This window comes from Falco rusticolus, chromosome 14 (assembly GCF_015220075.1).
Source record: "Falco rusticolus isolate bFalRus1 chromosome 14, bFalRus1.pri, whole genome shotgun sequence".
Taxonomy (NCBI): Eukaryota; Metazoa; Chordata; class Aves; order Falconiformes; family Falconidae; genus Falco; species Falco rusticolus.
This window is the reverse complement of record NC_051200.1, coordinates 5,288,961-5,300,211: the sequence shown is the minus strand read 5'-3', so window position 1 is coordinate 5,300,211 and position 11,251 is coordinate 5,288,961. Positions and strand designations below refer to the sequence as shown.

At 36.3% G+C, this 11,251-nt stretch overlaps 1 protein-coding gene across 5 annotated transcripts in view; it reads right to left on the bottom strand.

The window, feature by feature from the left end:
• Positions 1-1,050: 1,050 nt before the first annotated feature.
• The window catches only part of SMARCA1 (SWI/SNF related, matrix associated, actin dependent regulator of chromatin, subfamily a, member 1), a 36,011-nt gene continuing 25,810 nt past the window's right edge, over positions 1,051-11,251 (bottom strand). For 2 of the 5 annotated variants that reach the window (XM_037407954.1, XM_037407957.1), the window contains exon 23: positions 5,545-6,276. In XM_037407954.1, the coding sequence (XP_037263851.1) occupies positions 6,067-6,276 (210 nt within the window). In that variant the 3' untranslated portion in view covers positions 5,545-6,066. Of the gene's footprint in view, positions 5,484-5,544; positions 6,277-11,251 lie in introns of those variants that run through there. The other 3 variants (XM_037407956.1, XM_037407958.1, XM_037407959.1) reach the window with 3 other exon arrangements.

The window sequence follows — 11,251 nt, the reverse complement described above, 5'->3', positions numbered from 1 at the left end:
GGCATGAGAATCAAAGCATCTAGAAATTCAGAAGGCCTTCTTGAGAAAGCACGAAAGCAATAGTTCTAAGGAAAAAGAAATAACAGAAGCCTTACTGGACTCTAAACCCTCCTGTGAAGTGGTCTCCTGAGGAATATCTACCTGTTAGGCTGGAGAAAGAGACACATAATAACTGCCCTTTACCAAACAGCTGAGTGCAATTCAAGATTTTGTGGCCCTCAGCAGCACCCACCTTATTAACGAACAAGAACATAAAGATGCCTTTTCAGCCTGTTTACTTATGACAACAAACTGCCCCGTAGAAATTAGAAGGTCGGTTCCCTGAAAAAGGTGTCTATAGCCCAGCCTTCCCAAAACACTGAACTCCTGCAGGGAGAGCCATCACCACGTGACACCACCAAACCCCAGTGCAAACTCCACAGCTACTGGGCAGCTCTGCAGACAGAAGCACTGTTCCCATGAGTTCTGATGTTTGAACATCATCTTCTCCAGAAGAGTTGGCAGGTGCTCCTTCCAAGAAAATCTTGGAAAAGTGGACCTTAGTGCTGCTAGACCACCACAGATGATGGAAGCAGGAACTAGCTATAGATCATGCTCAGCCTGGCACTAAGCAAAGCTGCCTGGAAGAACTATAGTTCTTGTGGTGAACCCAACAATGGTTTAGCCTGCTACTGCGGACAAGGTGAGGTGATCCACCTCTCTATTCCCAGCTCCTTATTCCTGGTCTAGGTGCCCCACCTCGAAGAATGAGGTCTATCAAAAGTCATTATGAAGCAGACAGAATTGCTACCAGCCAACGCCAGGATAAACTGGTCTTCCAGAGCTCCTTACTGTCTCTCCCTTTTTTCTAGGGAGTCATCCTGAGAAAAAAAAAAAGGGGCAAATGAGCATTCACTTAGGGCACACACCTCTACAAGCAGAATATCTAGCATGTCTACTAGTGATCAACAGCTGCAATGACAAAATTACTGGTCCTTACCACCCTTACCATCGACTTGAACTCCAAATTATTTTATTTTAGTAACACACCAGAGGTACGGAATAACAGAAAAACAGTAATATACTTTAATACATTATCAACATACATTGTATCATACCATACTAAGAGACAACACAGGCAAGGCTGTCACAAAAATACAGGCACTAATAGTATTTTATTTCACAGAAAATTAGAAAGTCTGAAAGCAGATGTGGAACAGCCACACACCCACACCCCTTACATTCAGCTACTGCAGCCTGAAGGTTATGAGAGGTACAAGAGCAATGAAAACAAATCAAACTATTTTGAACAGTATCCAACTGCTGGGGCCACCTGTACCAGAAGGATAACTACCAGAAGACATCAGGCTCATATTAATTTTTATTTTTGTATGTGTACAACTTAAGAAATTAATCTCAATTTGAAAAAGTTCAAAGTTATCGTTCAACAACACAATGTAGACATACCTTTGAGGCAGCAATTACTACTCCTGTTAAGGCTCTTACGAAAGGATGGATATCATGCAAATGCAATTAAAGAGTACATTACATTTCAAAATATGCAAAACAAGTTCAACTTTGACTCTTTCAGAAAAAGAACATATCAAACATTTTAACTGCAACCCACCAAAGCATTTACATACATGCTTAAAGCTAAGTACATGGACTAAACTTAAGTAAAACGTAACAACTCTAGCTATCTTACCCAGATCAAAACCACAGGCAGCGACCAGCCCCTTCCAACGCCGTAACTGCCCATGTCTGCACCAAGCGTGGCACTTTACATTCGCATAAACCGCTGCCGACTGCAGAATTCCATATGCTTTTTCAACCTGTAAGGCCCACATTTTTCAGCTTTGGCATCAGTTTGTGACCACTGAAAGGACCTAATCCCTCCACTGAACCTGGGGAGGAGCACGTGCAGGGAGTGCCTGTACTGTAGCAGTGCACTGCAGGTGCTGCGCAATGGAAGTTGCTTCCATCAGGCATTTAGAAAGATTCTGACCACCCCTTGCTTACGGTCTCAAAGAGTGAAAGCTGGATTTTTCTCAAACCATAACCATCATTAGCACTGAATCAAACAAGCAATGCTAGCCTACCAAGAAAAAATTCTTACTTAATATTTTAGTATAGGAATGCTACTTGTGCAAACAGTATCTAAAGATGGGCCAGTATTACCAGCAGGGAGAAAGCATCATTCCTGCTCTATGTCATTATAATAAACTGAAGTTAAATATAATTCAGATGGTCAGCTGCGTGACTTTTTCATTGTCAGCATTAACATAACTCAAAAATAAAAGGACTGATAATTTGAAAGCGATGAAAAAGGACACAACTTTTGTGACCTCTCCCAGGGTGTCACATGCGCTGCCTGATGTGTGAAAGGTGCTAGGTGACTACTTTTTCTTTCTTCAAGCCTAATGCTAACACAATCAAACTTTTGTTGCCTACTCAAAAGGCAGCAATAAATTATTTTCAAAATGTTGTATCATATATAAATTTTTTGGCAACTATCAAATTGCCTAAACGCCCAGACTTTTCAGAAGTTTTGTATTATGTTACATTCAGTGTTTACAAATTTACAAAAAGTATTCCTCACCTAAGAAAACAGTAGTTATAAGTAGGAAGATTTCTTTATTTTAGTCCATCTAATTTTGAGTCACAGCAGCGTATCATTTAGATACTGCTAGGCACATTCTCTGTGTGTATCCACAACTACAAGAACGGAAAAAGGAGAAGAAAGATCCATTTTACTTTAATCCTGACCAGCAGCTGTTAGCAATTTTCTTTAGTTATCACTGTGGGACATGATGGATGGGAAGACTCAATATGCTGAGGAACTAGTATAGAGTGTACAAGTCCTCTCAAGGACTGTTGTTCAACAGCACATTTAGTTTAACTAGGAACTACAGACTGTAAGAGATAACAGATAGTTCCTGGGAGCATCTATCATTCTTCAGAGAAGCTGTCTGATCAAGAGGATAATACCTGGAAGAACAACTGCATGATCTTTTGCTATATAGCTAGTATATCATGGTGTTGAAGGAGGAGAAAAGTGAACATTAACTCAAGTGGCAACTCAAACCCAAGAAATCTGCATAAAAGAACATGTTGAGATATTATTATTTTAAGACTTTCTATACACTTTGCAGCAGAGAAACCAGATACACAAAAACATGCAAGTCAAACAAAGCTAATCTACAATAAACAAAACCAGAATACACTTATTTCAAGACTTAAAACATTAAAATATTCACCCAATGCTAAACAGGAGCAATGGAATAAGGTCTATACTTAGCCACGTTATTCAATAAAAATTCAATTGGCTCTTCCAGCCTTTATTTTCCTCTTGCTTTTACTTGGTTTTATAATTTTGGGCCATAAACTTAGTGAGTGACATGGGAGTCAAAAAGCAAATGTAAATAAGGCATCTTCCCCTCTCTATTAATAGCGATGCTCCAGGGATTTGTGATTATATATGTATGTAGCTGCACAGCCTTTTTCCAGCCCATAATTACACAGAATGCCCTTCTCCCAAGGATAAAACGGGATAAATAAAAATATTCTTTGAAAAGACATCCTTCTTTTCTGAGCAGACCTATCCCATCTGGGTTGCATACTCATTTAAAAGCCTGCATTGGCACCAATGACTAACTTCCTGTCTGAAAGTTGTGCCCCATCGTTATTAGATGTAACTCTCAACTCAGATGAATCTCAACAGATGAATACCCTTTTTTACACTACAAATCTTACAAATAAAAGCCCAGTGAAGTAATTAATAACTTGGTCACCCCCCCAAAAAAAAATCTCCATTCCAAAATACGAAACCAAATTATTAATCTTTCAAAATGCTCAACCCAAGCCATCACTTGCCATCACAACCATTTTGCCCCAAATCTTGAACACAGACTGTTATGAAAGGCTGGAAATTTTTCATCAAGCTTACGGAGATTAATCCCAGAAAGCTACAAAGACATTCCAATATATTTTAAATGACATAAAAGAACATGGGCAGAACTCTCACCTAAGAGTCAGGAACTTTATAAAAAGGCCTGAATTTTACAACTACAGAAGAAGGTAGACAGTGCAAAGCATGAAATACAAAGAGTTTAAAGAGGTTTTTTCATCTCAAAACACCTCAAAAACCACAGAAGGAAGCAAACTGCACTAGAAGAAATTTACAAGTAGTCTTCAAGGGAAGTACCATGTAAAGCACACTGCATTAATTTAGACTTGACATTATGAGGGCATGTCTCACTGTAGCAAGGTCCATACTAAACACCAGATCAGAGACAGAAGATTAAAGTAAAACATGAGATGCCACAGTCACTGTTCTACTGATCCACCTCTACTGCAGAGACTCTAAGGTGAGCAGAAACTATGAACCTGCCTAATAAAGGCCATTCTTGCAAAGTCAAAAAAATCATACATCCAATACTTTCATCCCTTCACTAAAATAGAAATACTAAAAAGGAGCACTCCATAACATATCCCCATTGCTTCTGACTGACATGTTGAATCAAAGGCAAAAGCAGAAATTTAGCAGAGATAATTAGAGCAACAAAGATCTTTTAGCACAAGGCAGCATAGCTGAGCAGCCTCCAACCAGGAGATGAATTGTTTGTTACTTAAAAAAGAAGCTGTTAGGCGACTACTTCCATTTATTGGGCATAGAAAAGTTTTCATCTAGAAGTTAGTCTGAAAAACACATCACCCAGTGTTTAAGCATGTATGAAGCCCAGCAGAAACGAGTGATAAAAAAAAAAAAAAAAAGTATTTGCTGGCTTTCCTTCCAAATATTTCAGAAAAAAACTTCAATTTAATGCTGACAGCAAAGAAGGATGTCAGTCTAATTAGATTTTTTTTTTTTTTTTGTTCTGTCATGCTCCTGATTCTGTTTAAGTACTCCTCTGGAAAAAAAAGTTCTGATCAATGATGAAGGCACAATTATACAAACCTTAACACATTCACTCTAAATGTAGCTATGCAAAAAAGGGAGAAAGGGTAGGGAAAACAAAGGTGAAGTATATTTCTCTTCAAATAATTAAGTCCGTTTATTTTCCAACAGCCATATAAATTTAAAATATGAAACAACAATAATACAGCTATAGAATCTAGGTTTTCTTTCAAAGCAGCAGCATATAAAACATATAAAAGCTAAAACCTCAGCACAAGCTTCAAAAAAACAAGGACTGAGTGAATTTTGCTGAAGACATGAAACTCACAAAACACAGTACACGAAAATACTGGAATGCAAAGATATAAAGCTACACATTTTAGGTAAAGAAAGACATTGTAAAGTATACAAAATTTGCAAAATTAAGCCATGGGATTTGGGGGAGAGTACCATGAATACAAAGAAGTTGGCAATTAATACTTGTATATGGAGAGATGAAAGTGGCAGTTTTACATTTAGCATTCAGTTTTCAGGTTCACGACTTCACTTTCTTAGCATCTTTTTTTCCAGAGTTCTCAGTAGCCAAATCTGCTTTTCTCTTCTGGGACTAGAAAGGGGGGGGGAAAAAAATAATTTTACAAATTCTAGGAAATGGTAGCATTCTAAAGAAAAAAAAATTAATACATGGCTGACTATTTAAAAAGAAAGTAAGCGACCTTAATGTGTTATATATTTAAATTCAGCTTTTTAGGATCTAATGGAAGGGCAAACAAAAATCCTAGATTTAGACACTTAATCCTGCTACCCTTTCTATCGTCTTGAAATCATTACACAGGCTCAATGCTACAGGTACCACACATACTATGAATTGGATTAAAAGATCAAGACCTTGACTTTTACACAATTCTGTTCTAAAGACGACAATTCTTCAAAAGAAAAGGAGTACTTCTTATCATTCTTCCAGGAACTACTGTGTAGGGGAGGAATAACAATATGAGATTAAATTAAAGCAAGCATATGATGCAGATATGTAGGTACAAAGAGGGCAGTGCTATGTTTTCTTAAAAAGTTTTCCTCTGCTACTTAAACAGAAGACTCAAATAAGAGCCCCAAAATATTATGAATTGGGAACACCTACTTAAAAACTAGGAGAGCTGTGAACAGAGAAATATTACAGTTTAATCTCTCAACTAATGGTTTATACTAAAACAATCAGAAGCTACAATTATCTTTTTCACTTTATAACAATATAATTGAATCTGTCCCACTAGAAGTGCTGTTAAACATACTGCTGTCACTTTTGCTCCTCTTTTCTTCTTTTCAGCTCGCTCTTTTTCCTCAATTTCCATATTTTCTTTTTCTATTAATGATATGAGAGTATTGCAGCGTCTCTGAAACTCCTAAGGGAACAGAAAACATCAAATCTGCTAAATAAATTATATATATTCTCTCATTTACATAAACCTGTTCAAAATTCTTGAATTCCAAAATACTTAATATTTTCCTAAAACATTCACTATTCCTGAACTAGTAAAATTAGCTTAGTTATTGTTCATCTGTCTTTACTTTTGTGCTACCTTTTTTTATAAAGAAAGGGAGATTTACTGAAATAGTCAAATTCCTAACAAGGAGTTTTCAGGATTGTCTGTATCTTCCAAATGGACACTCCAAAAGACTAATCTGATCTTCTATCTTTTTCAGATTCAGCAAGTTATAGCCTGCCAACATACCATGCCAGATTTTAGGAAAAGAGTTCTTCAAGTATACCTTTAAATCAGAGAAAAAAATAATCAAAGCTATCTTCAGCAATACTGTCCTGTGGCACACAGGCTGGTTTTTTTGTGACAAGACACTGCAGAGCTTTAAGCTGGTTAAAATCTATCCAGCCTTAAATCATGAACTCACTGTTGTATTTTTAGTTAAACAGCACCAAAAAGCTAGGAGGCCCTAAATGCTTTTAGCATCAAGACAACTTTCAAGCCATCTGAAAGTGATCAAGATTCAAGGCCATAATGTCATGTATACATTAAAAAAATATTTCCAGTACAACTCAAAGTATCTAAATGGCTGTTAATAACAGTTGGCTTGGTTAATAGAACTCATTTGACTTGGCCAGTTTCTTGTACCCCACCTCAAAAAAAAAAAAAATCTCTGACCAAATATACAACTACTCATTTTCATCATACTTGTTCCATATGTTCTATGTACTTTGAGAACAGCCGTTCCATGAGTTTTTCTAACTGAAAGCAAGAAATTTTCTTTTTTTTTTTTTTCCCCCCTCAAAAGAGAGAGAGAGACATGAAAATATGTCTTATCTCTATTAAACTCGATGAAGCAAGTTTTGAACCACAAGCTATCCTAGTATTACATAGTAACATAAATCTTTACAACTAGTCTATTTGCAATGCAGTGAACAGGTGACCTTTTTGCCCAGGAATTAGTCTCTATTTTCTGAGCATCTGTAGCCTGTATATTGCCTCAGCCATCATGTCACATGATGGATAACGATGCAGCCTACACACTTTCTTGATCCTGAACGTTCTGAAACATTCAAGTATATGACTCATCTTTGAGACGTTAATACCCTCAAGTTTAACCACATTCCTTAAGTTCTATAGCTTCCACAGCTTCCTCTACAAAGGGTGCTCCATGGCCTTGCGTGAAGGTAGCGTAATTCAGAACAAACATAGAGAATCCTGCCCACCATGTGAAATGGGTCTTTTTTTTTAAACCAAAAAGAAAAAAAATCAGTACATTTTTCTTGACAGCTCTCTACTGGAAGTGTTCCAATCTCATGCGTGTAGTTTTGCAGAGTATTATCAGTCATTTCTACCACATCCATGTAAAAGTAACCCCACACACTCTGATTCAACCATAAATTAGGGCGCCATGCTTGCACCCTGGAATGCAATAGTCCTGCTGGACCTAAAATACTTTCACTTAAACCAATTAAAAAAACCAAATTCCACTCACACAATTTTTAGATAAACAGGTAGTAAGTCTGAGAAAACTCCAGTGCAAGCCATCCCAACCACATACTGTGTCCCTAAACACAGAACAAAAAAGTGTCTGCCCCAAAAACCTACACAATCAACAAACAAGAGCAGATAAAAAGTAAAAGACAGAAGTGGCAAGATAATTGTCAACGTCAGAAGCATTTTACATGATTTGCATTTGTGTGCATTGCACTCAAACTCTTAGGAACTGTAGGTGAAGACCAATGCCAAGCTGCTCCGTAACAATAATCAGACAGATCTTTTTTACTAAGAGAGAAGCTGGGTTCTGTTGAATCCAAGACAAGCAGTTAAGCAGAAAGGACTAAGAAATAACCTTGATCCATTTGCCTAAGGCACTGAGAAAAATCCTCTGCCTTCCTGGAGAAAGATGTTTGCATAAATACATACATTTATTAAAGGGTACAGGTTCATGGCTAGACTTCCCAGATGGACTACTACCCCTGAACATCTGCTGTGGACAGAGGATGGACTCAAAACCAATTTTCTCTGGAGAATCACAGAAGCAGTTGACAGTAAGATGTGACATGCACACAGGTTTCTTCTACACCTACCATCAGAAAGAATCTGCACGATAAATCCTGCTACTGAAATTTCAATATGGACTGATCCATTCCATTTTATACTAGAAAAATACAGTTAGAGTTTAAAATGCCTTGCACTTTAGAGATGAGATTTTATTCAGTGTGGCCTGATACTTTTCTCTTTAGGATGGAAAGAGATAAGATGTGCTTTGCTCACCCCTTCATAGCTATAAAGACCCGTATTGCAATAAATAAGATGGGAGCACTGAACCATCACCTTCTGCATGACTGAAGGCAGAGATGCTGACTTGGGAATGAAACTAGTCCTAAGATTTGTCAACAGGCCTGTATATTCCTGTATTTACAAAGGAGCCATTTGTCTTATACTAGCTAGGGTGTGTAGAAAGGTAAAAGAGAATATGCACAATTTATGACTTCAGAAGAGAGATACATGATTCACTACTGCCATGATATTTTGCATTCTCCCTGCATGGACAGAACTAAAAGAACAGTAACAACTAAGCTTAAAAAATGTAAGCCTCTGTGCCTAGTTAAAAAAAAAAAAAAAAAGCTACAATTTTAGGCACTCTCAATCTCTTTGAAAAACTTACATTTTGGATAAACCATCTGGTTTTGGAATAAATAAGTGAAGCAGAATTATTGTTTTCCAAAGAGAAATCCTTCAAGAAGAAGAAACCGAAACAAGAAGATGGAAGCTAAATCAGCTATTTATATGGAATTCGAGAGACATCTAGTGGTTAGCAGAACACAAAGTCTTCTCAAAGAGCCTAGTCCTTTCCAGAATTATGCTGCCCTTTCTATCTTGTTCCACATCAGTTTGAATGATCACATGCGCATTTCACTATTCTAAGTTTTATCCACTTTCACTGAACTTACTGTTTACCCCTTATTAAACATTTTGATTTATACTTGGTTCATTACTCTTGGTGTCAAGTGACTTTCCAGCACATTTCTCCATAAAAACTACCAAGCTGGTGCAAAATGGACCCATAGAAATTAACACTTCCACAAACGTCAGGATATCTGAATACCTAAAATATATCAGTGACTGGTCACTATAAACTATTAAACCATACATATCATGACAGTTTAACACATTTAAGAAAATTAAATGCACATTGAAAGTGAAAGATTACTTTAGCTTTGTATTTTCATACTATTCTTTTTCAATTGTGTAATAGCAGAAAACCAAGAAATAAACAGATAGATTTTTTTAGAATGTAGGCCAGAAGATTGACTGTATTCCCAGTGCCTCAATTTCAGCATTAGACACCACAGAACATATTTTCACATTTTAGCAAATGACTCCTATCCTCTTTGAAAAGAAAATTATGCTGAACATAAGGATTTGCACTAAGATTTCAACTGAGTATTTAACTCTACCCCTGACTTAACTATATGACAACGAATAGTAAATTTTGAGCTACATTTTTAATTTCTAGTACCCACTTCTATGATTTACTTAAATGGATTCCTCCAGAGAAAACTTTAAAGAAACTTCACAATAGACTAAATATTGGAGGTTTCTCTTTTATGGACATAATTTTTAAGTCCAGTATTTCTTCAAACAGACATTTTAGAAAGAAAAGCTTGTAATTCTTTTCAATTAAGGGTTAACAGCTGCACTATTCACAAACACTTTAATCGCTAAAATATCAAGTAGAAATTGTATTGCATAGTTATAAGTAGCACTAGGAAAAGCAAATATCCCCACCTGTTCAAATACACATTTTAAATATTTAATCTTATGTTTTATTTATTCTTAGTACGGTACCCAGAACTCTGAAAGAACATTTTATAAACAAATGCTGAGGCCAGGAAATGAAGGCAGTAAACAATAACACACAGTGGTTCCACAATTGCTAGGCTAATCTACTAAAAAAATCCAGATTTGTATATGAAATGACATTTAAGTTACAAGACTGCTGCATAACATTTAATTAGAAATTTTCTTTGAAGACAACAGGGAGAATCTATGACACCTGTATAAAGGACACTGTGCTCTACTCTCGTATCAGCCATGACCAACATGGTTTTGTATCCAACCAGACAAAAAAAAAAAAAAAAACCAACACGTTCCAGCTCTCACTCATTGCAAGCGAGTAAGATGAAGTTATTTCCGGTATTATGAAAAAGTCTGGAAGTACATTTTCACTATGTAAGTATGTTCACATGGAAATGTACACCTGGGCTTTTTTAGAACTTACAAATTTTACTCCTAAGGAAAAGGAACTGAATCAGGGGAGATATCAGCAAAAATTCCAGGGCAGAGCTAACAGCTTTTTACCATCAAGAGAGTCCCATATTCAGAGATCGGTACCTACACAGCTTATTATTTGTAACTGCCAAAGCTTCTGTTAGTGTTATGACTTCCCACTTAATGATTAAAAAAAGAATGCTTCTGCTTTTCAAACAAAGGAGAGAAAAAAAATACAGCTAAAACTCAGAGTACTAGTTTACTTGCTATCAAACTTGTATTATATTCTCCAGGTATGAATAAAAGCTTCAGAAAAGTATAATTAAAAAAATTAAGTACTTCCATGTGACAATATTCACAACTACAACGTGCATTTTAAACCAACTGCTTTAATGATTCTTACATGGATCACTACATCTCTTCGTGCATTTAGAAATTAAGTTCCAATATTAAGAAAAGATCTTTTTTTCTAGTATACAACTCAGATGTTTTCAGTCTTTATATTGCCCAATAATTCTGAAAAGCAGTTGTATCTTAAGAGACTTTTTTTGGTAAAACTTTCAATTTGCAATAAAAGTAACAAGGGTATTTGTAAGGATAGTCTACCTCTACATTAATC